The sequence below is a fragment of the Python bivittatus genome, unplaced genomic scaffold (assembly GCF_059951505.1).
Source record: "Python bivittatus isolate LINGU-HERP-01145 unplaced genomic scaffold, Pbiv_v1 ctg000190_np1212, whole genome shotgun sequence".
Taxonomy (NCBI): domain Eukaryota; kingdom Metazoa; phylum Chordata; class Lepidosauria; order Squamata; family Pythonidae; genus Python; species Python bivittatus.
Window position 1 is genome coordinate 10,994,170 of NW_028277042.1, and position 18,813 is coordinate 11,012,982.

The 18,813-nt window shown below is 41.4% G+C and overlaps 1 protein-coding gene across 2 annotated transcripts in view; it reads left to right on the top strand.

Annotated features, from left to right (window-relative positions):
* RANBP10 (RAN binding protein 10) overlaps positions 1-17,037 on the top strand; it is a 33,130-nt gene extending 16,093 nt beyond the window's left edge. The window contains exons 4-14 of one of the 2 annotated variants that reach the window (XM_007421080.4): positions 156-323; positions 4,486-4,508; positions 6,177-6,361; positions 7,440-7,552; positions 9,489-9,597; positions 10,421-10,569; positions 10,940-11,135; positions 11,852-11,976; positions 13,181-13,323; positions 15,199-15,310; positions 16,204-17,037. In XM_007421080.4, coding sequence (XP_007421142.2) covers positions 156-323; positions 4,486-4,508; positions 6,177-6,361; positions 7,440-7,552; positions 9,489-9,597; positions 10,421-10,569; positions 10,940-11,135; positions 11,852-11,976; positions 13,181-13,323; positions 15,199-15,310; positions 16,204-16,334 — 1,454 coding nt within the window. In that variant the 3' untranslated portion in view covers positions 16,335-17,037. Of the gene's footprint in view, positions 1-155; positions 324-4,485; positions 4,509-6,176; positions 6,362-7,439; positions 7,553-9,488; positions 9,598-10,420; positions 10,570-10,939; positions 11,136-11,851; positions 11,977-13,177; positions 13,324-15,198; positions 15,311-16,203 lie in introns of both variants that reach the window. The other variant, XM_007421081.4, reaches the window with a different exon arrangement.
* Positions 17,038-18,813: the final 1,776 nt, after the last annotated feature.

Here is an 18,813-nt window from a genome sequence, read left to right on the forward strand (position 1 = left end):
CATTCTATGAAGAAATGTTTTGCACATATCTAGAATCTGCCTTCATTACAAATGTAATGAACATGCTAGAAAATTCCTACTAATGTCACCTATGATTTTATTACTTCCTGACGTCAAGCATGTCATCTTCTAAACATGGTATTCTTTTTGTTTAGGTTGGGATAAGCATTCCTATGGCTATCATGGTGATGATGGACACTCCTTCTGCTCATCAGGGACAGGGCAGCCCTATGGCCCCACTTTCACTACTGGCGATGTAATTGGCTGCTGTGTGAACCTCATCAACAACACCTGCTTCTACACAAAGAATGGGCACAGTTTAGGTAAGCAAACTGATCCTTTGGTCCAGTTTTCTCTAATATCATTTGAAACGTTGACATGTTCATAAGGTCTCTATCACAATTTAGTTCCATTCAAAGAACAGAGCGATTGGTTGTACAGTCAGGGCATTGTATGGGTCTGTTCTATTCCTAGAACTTCCAATACAGATTTATAGCATCTTGTGAAAGAAAGTACAAGTTTCCCTCACTTTATGCAATTCACTATTATGCAAATGATCATTTTTTGTTCTAAAATTCACTATGTGAAAAAAAATGGCTATTATGCAATTTATGCCAGCATAGTTAATTTGCACCCAAGTCTGGACTTCTTTCCCACCAAAACCACTTGAACTTTTTCTTGCCAAAACTCCTTTCTGCCCTCGCTCATGCATTTACTATCATATTATATGGTTGTTCTAGTTGTTGTTATAGTTCTATCATATTATATGGTTGTTTCATCTCCTACTTACTTCTGTATGTGCAGTAGCTACTCCTGTTCCTGTGGGGTCAAAACACCCATCAACATCTCATCCAACCTCCTTTCTCCAACCTCTGTAACACTAGAAACAAAGGTGGATATATTACATTATGCTGAAACTGGTGAAGGATCTTCAGTCCTAGGTTATGCTTTCAACCTTGGAGAATCTACTGGGTCCAACAGAACAAAGAAAGCCAATAATATTCATAGTGCTATGATGCATTCTATCTTTTCGTCTGCTGTATGCATTAGAAATACAGCTGTAGAAAAGATAGAGAAAATGCTTTAATAAAACATGAGATAAGGAAGCAAACCTGTTTGAGTAATGTAGTGCTTAAGACTAAGGCTCTAAAATTTATGAGTACATTTGTCAATGCATTTGACTTATAAAATTTGACATCATTCCCTGAAACTCCCCTTTTTCCACTGGTTCAGTGTTTTGTTTTATCCACATTTGCTTTATGCAAGCTTTTGGGGGAGTATAACTCTAGCATAAAGCAAGGGAAACCTGTATGCTGGTTTTATTTTTATTTTTTTAGAATTGATTATTGTAGATTGAGGGTAGGCAAGTGAAAGTGCTATTTATCACAATATCGGATAGGTTTATGGGATTCACTGCAGCAAGATGTCATGAAGACCATTGGCTTAAATTGCTTTGAAGGGGAGGTATACAAATGTATTGTTAGTTTATTGGCAGCTTTTGAAAGTGACAGCAGAATAGCCCCTTGATATTCCAAGGCAGCATACCCCTAAATAACCATTTGCTGAGGAACAGCAGTTGGGAGATAGCTATTGTTTCCATGTGGCACTGGTGGGGTTCCCAGGCTGTCTACTTTTGTTTTGTTTTTTTAAATGTAGGATTAGATGAATGTTTAGTCTGATGTTTCAGCACTCTGCCTGCCTGCATCATGTTGCCAGATGTTTCAGCTTTGTTCTTCAGGATTGCTTTACTGATAACTAGATTTTTCCCCCTATGTAAAAAAGAGAAAAAAAAATTGTATAGAACAAACTTCATCAACCTGACCTTCTCCTGCAGCAGTTCCCAGAAGTCCCAGCTAGCCTGGCCAAAGGAGTTCTGGGAATGACAGTCCTGTCACACTGAGAAAGTGTGAAAAATCCAATCCAGAAGCCAAGCCTGTTCTTAAAAGAGTCTGCTGTCAATTTTGGGGATAATATTGTCCTTTTACAGCATCTGAATTATTTCTATTAGTAATCATGTTGCAGTTTTTTTTTAAATATCTCAATCCTCTCTGTATGATTCTTCTCATCCTTTCCAGCCTGCAGCATTATTGTCCTATATGTGTTAAAATTGCTGTGCTTGGCTAAAAGTGGAAGAAGTTTGTCCTGAGATGCTTCTGGCACGGTGATAGATTTATCTTGCCTATGGAACAACTGTGTCACCAGTGAGAAAAAGCCTATGCAGTAGTGTAAATCCCACGTAGTGTTAAGCTTTCAGAAAGTTGTTTGTGGCAGGAAGGGGGTTACAGGATATTTCATTAAGTTCTTACCTGCTACCATTTTTGTTCCTGATTTCTGAATCTGTATTTCATTTTACTTAAAAATAAGCATGTTTAAAAGCAGAACTCCTCTGGCATTGTTGACATGAACAACAGCTTGTATTGTTTGATTGTGACTCCATGGATGAGCACATGCTTTGTATGAAGATGGTATCAGCCTCCATCTCTATTCTCTTATTAACACTCTAGCTGAAACACAGTATTAAGTTCTCAAAACACTAGATGGTGGAGCCAGAATGGAAATCCACACTATCCTGTCATTTAGATGTTGAAAGTGTAAGAAGCTAGTTCAGATGTTACTGTTACCACTCTTATACAACAAAACTAATCTTAATCATTTTAACATTTTGAAGCATTTCCATTTTTCTAACAGCAAATTGGAACTTTTTTTTTCTGCCAACAGCCAAATGTCCAAATGTTCTCTTTTTCTGATGCTACTACTCATTCCCCTGCCTTCCTTTTCTCCTACAGAGCTGGCTACTATGAAGGGGACTAATCTTATTGCTTAAAGTCTTGACTGATAGTTTACAGAGGGCTTTTGAAATGAGGTCCAAGGCTCCAGGTTGCCTGTCTTGGTTCCAAGAGTGAAATTAACACCACGTGAATGTAACTATTCCGATGTTGTATAAAATAATGGGTCTCTGCTAGAGGTGTGCAAAATGTTTCAAGGTTGAAATGTTCTGACACCAAAATGCCCTATTCTGGAAGTGGCCCGACCTTGAAATTTTGCAGGCAAAATGGCACAAATTCTTAACTGTTATGGTTTGCTTTAACTGTTTTTGTAAAGTGTGATCCATATTCAGGGCATTTTACCAAGTAATTACAATTTAAATTTCATTGCAGTAACAAATGATTGAGATTGAGAAGAAAAAGCCATAGATAACAAGCTAAACACTGTATGCACAAATAGTCTTGCAGGTAGCTTAGCTTTCCTTGCAGCAGGAAGTGGTAAATGCAGCCACATTTTAAAAATAACATCTCCAACTGGAAAAGGGTGGGGTCTTATCTCTGTGCCCAGAAATATTTGCTTCCTATGCACCGAGTTATGTTTGCCATGTTCTCTCCTGTCCTTTGATTCTTACTTTCCAGCATTGAGATTATAACAGGCAAAATCCAATTTTTTGTTTTCTTAGTTACGTGATACAAGAATGCACAGATTTCCATGATAGTTTTTGTTTTTCTCCTTATAGGTGGGATAAATACCTAGTCTGTTCTTGCAGGATAATTAACAGGGCAAGTACTGAGCAGCTAAAGTTGAAACACCATTTTCTCTTGCTGATTAGGAGTTAGGTTTAAATTCTCCTCCCCATAATACCTGTAGACCCTGAACTAGCAGAAGAAAAAAATTACTCCAGGCTTTTGCACTACTTGCTTAAAAATAAAGATAAGCAACACTTGCTTAAAATTAAGAATAACGTTCAGATCAGCGTTCAGCACACTCGTTCTTCATTCTGTTAACATTGATATACCAGGCGTGGCTTCCTGGAAAAATGACAACTTGGGCATGTTCAGTCATCTGTATGAATGCATCTTCTGTTTCCTTTGACTCAGTTGGTGCATTTACTCAGTGGTAGGCTCAGCAGAGATACTTCCTTTATATGCTGCTTTGTTCTTTCTCCTAGCAGTGGGTTACTTAATTACCTCCTATAAAATTATTTTAAAGGAACAGACTAAAAACAAGAGAAATTGCTCTGAAAAGGCCATTTCTGAAGCATGAATTGTCATTAATAGATCTGTATTAAATTAGTTTCCCCCCTTTCTTTGCTTTAATTTTATTTGTGTGCAGAAAAGCACACTGAAAACTTCTAGCTCAGATCCTCAGCCTTATTTTCAGAATAGCTAAAGATACTGAGAATTGGTGTGGGTCTGTGCCCATTAGAAAGTTTTGCAGTTTTGCAGAACATGGGAGTAAGAAGTAGAATTCTGTGCCTATTTACTCTGATCAGTTCCTAGATAGTCATGGACACCCTTACTAGGCACTGATTTCAGAGTAAGCAATCATAATATCCCACCATGGGGTTTCTTAAGTGAAATGTGAGAATGCATTGGAGATGTCCTTCATTGTCCACCAATTACATATTTGTTGCTATGTTGTATGTATAACAAATACAAGCTTTAGGGAAATGAAGGAAAATCCTTTGTCTTGATTCTAATATTTTCTCTCTCACAGGTATAGCCTTTACAGATCTTCCTGTAAGTACAACTATGTTTTATATTTCAACAAAAGATTGAAAAGATTGGGGAGGGAAGGGCTTGGGATATGTCTTCTCTTTGGGTACCATCTGGAAGTGATTAGTATTAGGCCAGTAGCTTGGGTGGAGCTCACATGGCAATGAGAAAGGCAGGTTTCATAGAGGAATTAGTTCTCCCATAAGCTTTTGCTTCAGAAAAGGGGAGTAAATTGTTAACAAAAGTTCTTCTATATACAGTATTGGAAGAACTTTTTTTAGAGCAGTGATTTGGCAAGAATGCGGTCTGCTTCTCTAAAATAAGCAAAATGGGACCTTAACCTGAAATGAAAATAAGCCTTTTCTGCTGCTGTCTTAACTGCCTCGAGTATACTAAAAATAACCTACATGTCGGTGAATTGTTAAGCACAGTACGTTCGCTTACAAAGAAGGAAATTCATAGATTCTGAACAAACCACATCTGCAGCCCAGACAGTTTCTTGAATCACTTGTTGGAGTGCAAATTAATCAACTGACTTCAGAGGCCATAATAAATCAAACTGGGCTTGCCTTTCATTCAGCAGTTTTACCAAACTTTTACCAGAGGTTGCAAAATCATGTGATCCAATTGAGATGAATTTTTGAGAGGATTTATGAAGATGATTCTTTGAAAGCTGCTTATTCTCTGGCATTTTGTTCTCGAGTGCCACTAAAGATATGTATTGATTCAGATTGAACTAACTACACAGTGTAGGCATAAATAGTTTTAATTTTTAAAAATTGTGCATGAACAGGGAGCTGATATATTTTTATTTATTGCCCAGGTGTGTGAGAAAAAGAAAGCAACCATATATATATTGTTCAAGTGTGATACTTTTTTTTTCTTTTTTGTACATCAGCATCAGACCTCCAGATTTCACACAAAAAGTCTTTAGATGCTGAATAGGTTCCTGAACGTGGATAGAATAAAAACTTAAAATAGCACTTTGCAAATGTACAAAGAACAGAGGCCAGCACCATTGACTCAACTGGGCTGTAACAGCTCAAAATAGAAGTTTGAATTTTGTTTTGAGTGGATAAGAAATTCATGCCTATTTCCAAATCTTGGAGCAGTTCCCTTCCAGTTTTTTTTAGCAATGTGGCTTTCTGAGCTGTTTCTGAAAATGGCACTTTTAAAGATATACCTTGCACTATGCTTGTCCCATTCCCAAAGCTAAATTTGCTCTAGTTAACCGTAACTGTTGAAAATAACATGTGAAAATAGACAGTGTTAATTTCTTCCTTGGCAAACAATTAGAGTATATTATAGGACTTCTGTTGAGTGACGCATACCCTGTAACTATGATCTGCTACGTTTTCATTGTTGGCTTTTTGGAAAATTGATGGCCCCTTCAGAAGTCTGTTGTCTGTTAATCTACGTGTACTTTTTTCTTTTTCCTTTTACTCCTAAAATCCTAAGATGCAAACAATCTCTTAATTTGATTTTGACAAGTGTTAATTGTACTACGCTGACTCTTCCCAAATGGTTTTCAGGGACATATTTTCTGCCAAGTGCCCGTCATGTCTGCTTGGCCTGGAAACACCTTGTTCAGGCTTCCTTTAGTGACCCTCTTCAAAGGAAAAAAAAATGTATGTCTGTGCTTTCTTTCCTAAAGAGCCCGGGTTTTTTAACTTGGGCTTCTTTTTTTGGCAGGCCAATCTATATCCCACTGTGGGGCTCCAGACACCCGGAGAGATTGTGGATGCCAACTTTGGGCAACAGCCATTTGTGTTCGACATTGAAGACTATATGAGAGAGTGGCGAGCAAAGATTCAGGGCACAATTAAAAGGTTTCCCATAGGTGACCGGCTAGGGGAATGGCAAGCCATGCTACAGAAGTGAGTGGCAGCTTGGATTGCCGTTGAGTTAAAGCTTATGTTAAATTCACAATTGCCAAATAATGTTCTGCTGTAAAATGACATCCCCCACCACTCTTCCTTTATGGGTTTTCTTGTCCCTGAAGAGCGGAGTGGGTCCTTATCTTAGGAAGAACAGGAGCTAGCTGCTTTCCTTGCACCTTTTTTGTAGCTAATTGGTAGCACGGATCTGCTGCTTGCTTTCTGCCTGGTTTGATCATTTTTTATCCCGTTCGGTAGAGGAGTGAGAATGAGAGGTGAAGGGAAGATGATGATTTGCAAAAAGCCGTGCTCTTTTAGGCAGCCAGATCTTGGAAGAAGTGAAGGAAAATCAGACATTATACATATGTATGCCCTGATCAGAAGACATGCAAATCTGGTTGTTTTGCTCCCCCAACTAGAATGTCTAGATGAAGCATGACAAGTTCAGCGAACAGGCCAACTTAACATACGTGTGCTCTGTTGTAGGATCTTCTCCCTCATCCTGTTGTAGGATTTATATATATGCCATACTGTCTTTTGGGACAGTATAACCTGAAGATTTGTCTAATATTATCTCTAGGGGTTTTTTTTTCAATAAAGGAGAAGAGATAGGTTTTATAAGTCAGCTGCAGGCTTCAGTAAGTCAGGCAGTATATTTCATTTCAGATTTATTACAAGTTTCCCATGGTCTAGAACTATTTTCAGTTCACTCCTATAACACAATTTTGATTGAAGACATTTGTACACACAAATGTCCTTTCTTCCCATTGCTTTTTAATTCACTCAAAGAGGAATTAAAACCAAGGAAGTTCAACAGATTCTTCCCACTTAAAAGATCTGTTCTCTTGGTTTTCATGAAGGTCAGAAGAGTGGTGCCTTCTGTTTCCTTCCTAGGCAACCTCTTCCTGGCATATTTTGACACTAGGAAGCAAAACCAACCACAAGTACAGGGTATACACAACAAAGCTCATGCTAATGTGACTCTCCTAGAGATGTCCCGCTCCCCTGCGCCCCCCTCTTTGTGGAATTTGTACTGACACTGATGCTCCTTCTGCTGCCTGCTTTTTATATTTCCTAGCATGGTCTCTTCCTATCTGGTACATCATGGATACTGTGCTACAGCGACTGCCTTTGCCCGTGTGACGGAAAGTACAGTCCAGGAGGAACAGATCTCCATAAAGAACAGACAAAGTAAGCTTGTTTGTATTGCTGCTGTTGCTTCCCTAAATCCTGAAATGTGCAGCCCTTCCTGCCTGCATCATTCTTTGGGTGCAGCTGTAGCCCAGTCCCCTGCATCAATAGGCAGGACTTCAGTGTCCTCCGTTGCTCCTTCTAGTTCTCTTTTATGGCTGGCGTTTTCTGTTTTTTTGCATCTCACCTTTCTTTCCTTCAGTTTACTACTCCCAAGCCAAACTGTTTGATTGTTCTGGAAGCTGGTTAACTCATTCTTGAAAGAATGGATGTTGTTGATTATCTTTCATATTACCCTTTAGTTTCCTTCACGAAGTTGAATTTCTGGCTTTTTGTCCCACACCCTGCCTCTTGTGGGGCTCTTGACTGAGATCCCAGTGTCATCCGTTCTCCCAGCTGTTCAGTTAAAATTGATAATTTATTGACTAAAATGGTGGATTGTCATATTTGTCACAATACAGTGGTACCTCTACTTACGAACGCCCCTACTTACGAAAATTTCGAGATACGATCAGCTCCGGCCCCAAAAATTTACCTCTACTTACAAACTCGCCTCGACTTACGAACCGGATCCGCGGCCATTTTCCGCCCGTTCCACGTGGTCCGCAGCCATTTTTCCGCCCATGCCACGTGGTCCGTGGCCATTTTCTGCCCGTTCCACGTGGCCCGCGGCCGTTTTTCCGCCCTGCCGCGTGGTCCACGGCCATTTTCTGCCCGTTCCATGTGGTCTGCGGCCGTTTTTTTGCCTGTTCCACGTGGTCCATGGCCATTTTTCTGCCCTGCCGCATGGTCAGTGGCCGTTTTTCCGCCCCTGACACGTGGTCCGCGGACGCCGGAATGGATTAACGGTAATTACATTGAACCTTATGGGAAAATTTACTTCGACTTGCGACCAACTCGACTTGCGATCAGAGTCATGGAACGGATTAAGTTCGTAAGTAGAGGTACCACTGTACTAATAAAATGATTTACTGGAAAAGGATATTATTTTAGGAGTTTAGACAGTCTCATTCTTGCTTATCTTCCTGAACACACTTGAGAAACCCAGAATACTGATGCATGGGGTTGTTTTCTTGTTTTTTGAGGACATGTTATTGGATGGGTAAAACATCAGTATTTAAAATGTAGCTAAAAAAGAATAGTAGGCAAAAAAGTCTGACCCAACATCAGTAACTGTGGAACAATTAAATTGGAGCATCTCCAAATAAACTGTATTGCAAGATGGGATATGACAATTAATAGGCCTATACATTTGCTTGATACTATTAGCAAGCTATATGCCAGACATCTCCAAGCAAATTTAAGGGTCTGGTTGGAGCAAGAACATCTGGTAGATCAGGCAGGCTTCAGTGAAGGTTGGACCTTTGCCTGATACTCCAGCACCTTGTTAAGAAGTACTGTTCAAATGCTATAATTTCCTTATACGCAGTCTTAATTGGTATGAAACCAACATTTCATTCTACTTTCTGTGATATAGTCTGGAGAGAATTGAAGGCTACCTCGATTGATTCTCCACTTACTGTTTCTAATAGCAAAATTGATTTAATAATTGAAAGCATATTGAAAATAATACAGTTTCATCCCATACAGGAAGAGAGGATTGGTTGTTGGCTGACTTCCATGCGGAAGGGTTGCCATGCGTGGGGCCACTGCAGAAAAACAGCCTGCCATGAGTTGTTGATGCTCCACAGGAGTCCAAAGATTAACTAATGATGCCTCAAGGATACAAGAGTTTGTCACAATTAACTTTGTTCTTCTTTTTATATACTTCCAATGCACACACTTCTGTAATGTTCTCACAATTGGGAAAAAAATCCTATCTAAATTATCTGTGGGTAAACCCAATTTTATTACCTGGTTAATGTGAGATGATACACAATTTATTACCGAAGCAGCAGAATGACCTACATCCTAACAGTTCTGCTCTCACCTCCAGGAATACAAAAGCTGGTTTTGGCAGGAAGAGTAGGAGAAGCCATTGAAGCAACACAGCAGCTATATCCAGGGCTTCTAGAGCATAACCCTAACCTCCTATTCATGTTAAAGTGAGTATGGTAAATGCCTTTCTGCAAAGAACTGTGGTGTTTAGAAAGTCAGGAAGCAGAAATAGTAAAAGAACAGTAGCCTGGCTCATAATCTCTTCTTAGCAATTCAGGGCCAAAAATGTGAATGAATCCTCCATAAACAAAGAGTTGGGGGGCAGAATGGAACCTTCTTTGAATGAAGGGCGACCTGTCAGAGAAAAACTGAAGGTGATAATTCTTCCAAGAAATATGGTTTGACCTGTCCCAAATAATTGCAGCTTCACACCACCCCCTCCCCATTTCAGGGTGCTGCTGTAAGTAGCAACCCTTGATATTTTTCCAGATGCAAGGCAGCTTAAGAGGAACCTCTTTTTAGGGAAAGTGAATTGGGATTCTTTCTCAAACAGCGCAGGATAACTTCCTTTTCTTCTCACTGTTAAGATCAGGCAAGCAAAGACTATAGGCCAGGATCAGTGATTTTACTTACAGAATGCTTCTTTCTAAATGCTGTAGAGAATTTAAAAGGCAGGCCCTCAGATTCACAATCTAATTATCTAGGTTGGTAGATCTCTCAGGGATCTGATCCTGCACCACTTTGATGGGGGAATTGTGCATTTTTGTTCCAATTCTTTTGGAGCTGTGAGCCATTTGCAGTAGGGAGGTCAGACCGAGAATGCTATTTTCTCTGTGTGCTTCTAGAGAACCTTGCCAGTTGTCAGACGCAGCTAATGCAGAATGTTAGTGTACTACTGTATTTTGCACAAACCATTGCCCTGCCTATTCTTTTTTCCGTATAATTTCCCACTCACCTGCTCTCTTGTGCATTCCCCCTGTGCATTCCTAGGTGCCGGCAGTTTGTGGAAATGGTGAATGGAACGGACAGTGAAGTGCGATTTTTCAGTGCCCGCAGCCCCAAATCACAAGACAGCTACCCTGATTCTCCCAATCTGAGTCCCAGACATGGCTCCAATAATTTGCACATTCACGGCACTGGTAGGCATTTGTTCCTCTACTAGATCAGCCATCTACTTGGCTTTGGGCTAACTTTGTGCCACTTTTCACTCTCTGTTTGGAAGCCAGTATCAGAACTTCTTCCCTAAATTCTGTGCAGTGCCTTCTGTAGTGGAGAATCCACTTGTACCCATTCCATAACTTGGTATATGTTTCTGGCATAAGCTCTTTAGACAAGAGTTTATGCCAAGTTAAGATTTTGCCAGTGACTTTATCAAATTTGGTTATCTCTCTCCTGACTTCAGATTCTCTCTGTGAAGTGGATTTGTTAAGCTGTGCCTAGTGGGACTTAAACGTTTAAACATTCAAGAAGAATTGGGCTCCCCGACCTGACTTCTCTTTCTGTCTTCAGGAGCAGACAGCCCAAGCTGTAGCAATGGGGTGACCTCCATAAAAAACAAACAGAGCCACAGTAAATATCCTGCACTGAGTTCGTCATCATCATCCTCTTCCTCATCATCCCCTTCATCCGTGAACTACTCAGAATCCAACTCCACAGATTCTACCAAATCCCAGCAGCATAGCAGCACTAGCAACCAGGAAACCAGGTGGGGCAGAAGCTTTCTAGGAAGGGTCGGGTAATAGCCAACCATAAACACACTGACACCTCTTTCCGCAGTCCAGCTAAATTCATTTTCTGTGTAAATAATGCTATATTGTAACCGCCCCAGCTGATGGCGGCAGCACCTAGCTGACCTTGGCTGATCTCTGAATTAATTAAGGCCAGGTCTAATTAGTATGTGGATATGATCATCAGTTAATCCCAAGAATGTAGGCTAGACTGGAAAGCCAAAACAACATCAAAGAAGGCAGTGTCAACCACTTCCATGCTGCAGCCAAGAAAACTCTCTGGATGCACCCAGGAAGTCCCCAGGAGTCAAAGTCATCTTGAAGGAGATGTAATTTTTTTGTTACTGTATCAGTCTATTGGGAATTGGTAAATTTTCAGCCACCTAGTAGATTTCAAAATGTCGTACAACGACATGGGCACCAAAAAAAGACTGTGGTTGATCTTACTCTTGAGATTGTGAGAATGCCGGAATCTTGTAAGATTAACTTGCTTAATTATTATGGGGGTCATGTAGATGCCATTTGAGGCTGTCGTCAGATGCTTTGGTACATATTCTAAATTAAATCCCCCTGTGCCTCCATTGATCTATCTGCTATCTGTTTTTATTGAGGATATGTCTTTCCCTCTTTTGGCATTTCTTTCTCTCGTACCCCCTCCATCTCCTTTCTAATGTTCTCCATCATCTTCATTCAGTGACAGTGAAATGGAGATGGAGGCGGAGCACTACCCCAATGGAGTCCTGGAGAATTCAGCCACACGAATAATGAATGGCACTTACAAGCATGAAGAGATTCTACAGACTGATGATTCCAGCATGGGTAGGTCTGTGCGGGAGAAGAAATGCTCTAATCTTTCTCTGAGAAAACAGTTCATTTAGCAAGGGTGGGTAATGTTTCTTACAAAAAATTATTCTACGTCAGAAGCCTTTTCCAGTCCATACATTCAATATATTTTGCTTGTGCTACAAAATATTGAGAGATGTGTATATGTAGGCAGTCACTGGTCAAGTTCACCCATTACACAAAGCCATAATGTGATCTGCTTGGTTTTGCTTTGTGCAAGCTCTTTTGGGCCATGGGCCTAACTTGATTTGGACTGATTTGGAGCCACACTTAAAAAAAGGTGGCTCAAGGGTGAACAAGCTGATGGTAAATTTGATTCAGTTTTCCTTATTTTAATTATAATGACATTAATTTATATAAGTACTTTGAATATGCTACCTCCCCCTATGTTAAAAATTCTAATTTGGAAGAAAGTTTGAGAGAGACTATATATCTTGTTTCATCCAGTGACCTCAAATGCTTGGGGTAGTTCAGTCCCCCCCCCCCCCCCGCCCTGCTTTTCTGCTTCTCAGCCATCTGGTTGTCAACCTGCTGTTGTTCCTACAGATTTGGAAAGTACTTGAAGGAATCCTGATCTGCACATATCCTAGTGGATATGTGCCAGTTCTTTCCCACTTGCCCTTCTGAGCCCTGGCTCCAAAGTCTCCCTGGTTCTCCCTAATATTTATGGATCAGTCCTCTGTGGGGACCATAATTCTCTGAGAGCCCCCCAAAGACTTGGGGGGATACAGTCTGTACCTAGCTTACTTGATGTGTACTTTCAACTTTGGTGATTTGTAAACAGTGTTTAGGATTTAGTGTTATGTATAAACCCATGTATTCTGGTTTATTCAACAAATAATGGATGAAATCCATCCTGGTTTAGCATGATGGGTGGACCCAGCCATTGTTTACAAAGGGCTGTATTTCATATATGATCTGGCATAGAATTTAACTTCTGAAATGTTAAGCATGTGTCATTTAATACTCACATCGGTGGATTTGCAGCCAGTACTGGAACGCTGAAAAAAAGAGTAAAAGGTTAAAATGTGCTTCCAGGGAGAGGCTCTTAGAAGACTTCTGTACCCAGTGGGCTATATGGCTAATAATTTGGGGGATAAGTGGGGGTGAAGAAGGCAGGTGCTTTGGTGCCGCACAGGTTGCTGATTCGTTCATCAGGCTTTCCTCTTCTCTCCAGAAGATGGCTGTCCTCAGAGGCAACTCTGTGGAGGGAACCATGCTGCCACCGAGCGGATGATCCAGTTTGGGCGGGAGCTCCAGATCCTCAGCGAGCAGCTATGCAGAGACTATGGGAAGAACACAACCCACAAGAAAATGTTACAGGTAGAGGCTTGACTGAATTCTTTACTAGAACTGCTGTTTTTTCATGCAAAATATGTCATCTCTTATTTCTGTGTAAAAAAAATATTAAGGTTTCGGCATTATTTGTTTAAAAGATGAGACCAAGAAGACAGTAAAAGACATTAAAAGAGTTCAGCGAGAATTTCAAAAGGGAATAAAATTGTCCCAAGCCATTCAGAGCTTCAGAAACCATCACCGTCCTTGGTAACAGGAAGGAGCATCACTGATGAGATGCTGTCTCTGATAGCATCCCCTGGCGTATATACAAAGGCTGCCACAAAGAAAGGGTTGCACAAAAAGAAATCCGGTGCCCGCCTTCCTTGCATTCAAGTAAACGTATCCAGAGATAATTCCCTACAATGACAGGCAGGCTTGCTCTGCTTACTCACCCTGTTAGGTGATGGAAGCCCGTCCTGGCTACTCTGTCCAGAGCTGGAGGAGGAGGACAACATTGGATCAATATTCTGCTAGCCAGCAAGCTGAACTGCAAACCACTCACTCTGTCCATTTCCTGTTACCTTTCCCACAACAATTTCTGTCTGGATTAAAGACCACAAGCTTCCAGTGGGCATCTGTGGGCTATACGTGCCCTCACCTTTTTGGTGGCTCCTCTGGCTTTGAACGCTGGCAGCGAGATGGTCTGCATTTTTTGCCTCTGCCAAACATTTTTAGAAAGGGCCCAAAACTTTTACCCCTTTCCATCCTGATGTCATTGGACATACTCCCTGTAGTAGTCCCAAATGGCTAGAAATGTTGCCTATGGAATACTCTGTGACTGATACAAAAAGGCCCCACTGTAGACATGGATTCTTTCACAGAGATTTTCCCCATGGCCTGATTTTCAATATCATTGTAGATCATGGTTTGCAGTTAACTCAAACCATAATTTGAGTTTCTAAAGGGACAGCGAACAAGCTGCATCACTTGCCACCTCCTTCTTTTGTTCCTCTTGTCTCAGTGGTTGATTCCACTGCCAGGCCTGCCTCTTCAGCGCAGCAGAACAATGGTGGCCAATGGTTGAAATGAGGAGGAGTTTATCAGTCAATGGGTGAAATCATAGTCTTTTACATGCTTCTCTGAACTGAACCACGATGGGATCAAAAATCAGTCTGTGCTGACTTTTTGCAGTCCCTCAGAGTAGGTGGGGGTGACTGTTTTAAGGCAGCTGGGAAACAAAATTGATTCTTTAATTCTTGCAGAGGCTTAAGGCATCAATGTGTTCCTGATCAAACTGATTTTTTCTGGGGCTTTTTCCCCCAGGGAAGGCTGTTTTAAAGAGAAAAATGGATATCCTAAGCCTCTAAAAGGCCTAAGATTCCCATTTAATCATTTAAACCATTCCTTGAGCCCCTCCCCACTAATAAAATAAAATTGGCCCCCCACTCTTCCAATGATCTCTTTCCTGCATGTTTTTCCATCTGTTAAAGAGAAAATACTTTCCACTGGTCAGTAGAGGGAGCTGTAGTATTAGTATTATTCCCTATTGTTGAAGGGGAAAAAATTGCAGCTTAAATAAATAGTTGAGAGGTTTACTGTGATCAGAAATACCTCCCCCCCAAATTTAAAAAGAAAAAAACCCAAAGTATGTATTAATATTTAAAATAATAATCAAGGAAAAAACAAACACTGGCCCTGCCCTGTTTAGGAATGTGGTCCTCGGCATGCCACACTAGCCCACTAGCACTCTCTGCTTAACAGTCTAAGAGACCCTTGTGCCTTCAAGATAGGGTGGGCTACTATGTCCAAGCGGTCTTGAAATCATGGAAGTTGTAGTCTGGGTGGGCCCCTGCAGAACAGTTGTGCCACTGAGACCAAGTGATATTGCTGCTCTGCTGAGATCTCTTATTCCTCTTTCAGGATGCATTCAGCTTGCTGGCCTACTCTGACCCTTGGAACTGTCCGGTTGGTCAGCAGCTGGATCCAATCCAGAGGGAGCCTGTGTGTGCTGCACTCAATAGCGCTATTTTGGGTAAGTTGATGCCTGGGAACCAGATGTAACTTCTCTTTGGGCACCTCTTGCTGGACTGAGATAGTTAATGTGGCAGGGATTTTGGCAGCAAGCATTGGCAAATTACCTGTGCTGGAGTATGTGCATGTATATGTAAAAGAAAAAAAGAAAGAAATGCATCTAAACAGTGCTGTTGTGAGAATGAAAAAAAGAGGCGGGACATGAAGACCAAAAGCAAATGTGCCTAAGTTCGCTGCTGTTTCATGTCATTGAGACAGGTGCCAGTCAAAGGTCTGTGACTGTGTGGGTTTAAAAAGGGGTTTTCTCATAGGGTGCTCTTTCCATCCTGGGCTTCCTGAAGGATCCCATGAACAGTTGCCCTGGGTCACTGACATTTTTTAACAACTGTGGGCTAAGACACTGAATGGCCCATGCATTTTGTAGCAATGACTGGGAAGCTGGTAGAAGTTGTAACACTTCAGCATCCCCTTTATTGAGAAAAATAGTCCTGGGTGTTCATCAGGGTCAGATTTCTTAGAAAATAGAAGTGGCTGCAGCCCCATGCTTTGTTTGGAAGTGGATCATCTCCCCTGTCCCCCAAAAGACAAAAATAAGTTGGGGTGCTAGAGAGCTAAAAGGATGACATACTGCAGTGTCACTAATTTGCTGGTTAGTAAATGGCTATTCTGTTCAACAACCATTTGGGAAATGCGCCCACCCCTCCTGCCAGCCATTTTGTGAGAATAGCCACCACAGGCTTTCCAAATGCCCACCGTGCCCACCAGACCCAAACCTTGTCTGCCTGTTGCAGGACTGCTAGGGAGGTGGGTGGTGGAAGGGAGGGGAGGCGAGCAAAAAGTTGCCTCTCTGGATGACATGTTCCTTGAGCATCTCTGGTTTGTTTCTCTCCCCAGAGTCTCAGAACCTGCCAAAGCAGCCCCCACTGCTGCTCGCCCTGGGCCAGGCCTCGGAGTGCTTGCGACTCATGGCTCGCGTGGGCTTGGGCTCCTGCTCCTTCGCCAGAGTGGACGACTATTTGCACTAGCCACTGCGGGAGGCAGAGTGACTCCTCCAGGGCTGCCCTTTCACCTCTTCCTGCCTTGCGGTTTCTCACCTGCGCCCGCCCTCCGCCCGTTGCCCAGCAGAAGGACAGAGTGCTGACTGAGGCGGGAGGGGAGGAGGAGGAGGAGGAAGAGGAGGACCCTTGATGCGCCTTCATTGCTCGCCCTGGAAACTGCTAGCAGGGCCCCCACCCCACCCTGTCCTCCCATCACGGCCGCATCCTGCTCTGCCCCACAGCACTTGGCATTTTCACTGGTCCTTCTGATGTAGCGCCTTCTGACTTTAGGATTTTACCTTTATTTTATTATGTTATTTTATTTCTTTGACTGAGCCACCAGTATTTATACCTGGAGAGTTTGTGCTGAGCTGGTTTCTAATTCATTTAGAGATAAAAGTGTATCTGAGTTGGTGATGGCCTGTTTTTTGTTTTAATTTTATTTTTATGTTCAGAGAAACTTATTGGCACGTGTGCTCCTTGGACAGTATTGTTCACTGTTGCTGGTCCTCATAAAAAACAAGAGGCTGAATGTGCTTATTGGAATATTAGCCATGATATCCAAACAAAATAGCTTATCTTCTTTTTTTCTGTGCCTACGACACACAGACCTGAGAAACCCTATGGATGCACCCTGGAAATTCACTCTGGGGAAAGATTGAGATTGGGAATAAAAAAGTGCTCAGTTCAAGTCTGTCCCTTTAATAGAATATCCTGTGATGCTTAGAAAGAGAACTGCTGTTAGCTGAGTGTGTCCCCAAACTCTGTAGAGACTCAGGAAGATCTCTTGTGACAGTCAGACATTAGGGCATCGCTGTGGGAATTTGTTGCTCAGCTACAACTTCCCAAATTCCTGATCACTGGCCATATTCCCTGGGGTTGCTGGGACCTTGACAAACTCTGGAGGACCACATGTTCCCCTCTCCTTCATCAGAGCAAGGAATCCTAGGTCTGCTCCAAGGGGACCAGCACTTCCACTCTGACAAGGTCGTTTGGGAGGCAACTCACATCTAACCCTAAGACTTGCTACAAAGAGGAAGGGGAAGAAGGCTTGCCTGCTTCCTACTCCTAGTACCCAAACACTGCCTGGAATCGAGATGGAATGGAAATTGGGAGCTATGTATTAGTCCAGCATTTTCTTTCCTTTTCTATTTAGAGACCTCTTCCTAGGATCTTCCCTTATAAAGTGGATAGATGTCTCCATCCCAGTTGCTAACCATGAAAAGCTGAGTCATCAAAATGGCAAGAATTCCCCCCTCAGTCTTTGAGTTTATGAAGCTGGTTTTTATCTCATTGTTTCATTGCCTGCATATCTTTGATATTATACTGTTACGACAGTGGTACAAAAGCCTTGTTTTTATCTTGCCAGCCATTCACTGAAAAGAGGGTGCAAGCCAATAGTACTCTTTCTTTTTTAAAAAGAAAAGCAGTTTTACTCCAGGGAATAATCTTTTAAAAAATATTAGGTAATCAATTTCCAAACATTGGAAAAATATATTGTAAGAATCCTTACAAAGTACTGCTGGAATAATAGATTGGAAACTCCAATCTAGTTTAATTTACATGAGGGATTTGTTACTGTATGTCTTGTAGTACATCAGAGGAATCCTGCTGTACTAAAGGCAGTTAACATTTGAACATCATAATTGTTGGCTTGCCAATATATTTCAACATTTTGCCTAGCTTTTAAAATATATTTTCTGATGGGAAAATTTTTTAAAAATCCATAAATTCAACAGGCAAGACATTTAGTTAAAAGTAAGCACTTGCAGAAGCTAACATGAAAGAGAGAGGTTTTTGATAAAGAAAATGCTTCCATTGATGGTAGAGAATTATAATTATATCAATATAGAAATGGCATTTTTGGTTGAGGACATGTAGCTATAATGAAAAGAATGTGCATCTTTGCACAAATGCAGTGCATTTAGAATGTTATGCAAGCATTACCAGTGGGGTGGAACCTGGGCAGGTCATAAGAATGCGCCTGAACAACTTCCATTAATTTCTGTGAGGGTAATGCCCGTTCTCAGAAGAGACCAACTTCTGCTTTCAGGTTTGTATGTAAGACATCCAGAGTTGAGGGGATAATTAGAAGACCGTGCATTACTGTCTCCTTGGCAGATCAGGACTGAATGTTAGTGCAAGACACTGAAGGAAAAGTGGGCACATCAAAGGGTTGTTTATGGAAAATACAGTTCCAGACTCTGGTTGCATTGCATAATTTGGCCATTATGGCTCTGTTGTGCTAGCTAGATCAAAATAAAATGTTCTCTTGTTTGCACTTTTGACAAGTACAAACATCTATCCATTTCCTTTTACCTGGATGGTCATGAAGTTATATATTACTGTTACTTGGTTTTACCTTGCCTTATACATTTTGAGGACTTGCAAGGCTAGTTTAGAAATTATAATACCAAGCCATAAAGTTATAGTACCACCAGATATCTAGCAGCCCCAGCTTAAAAAC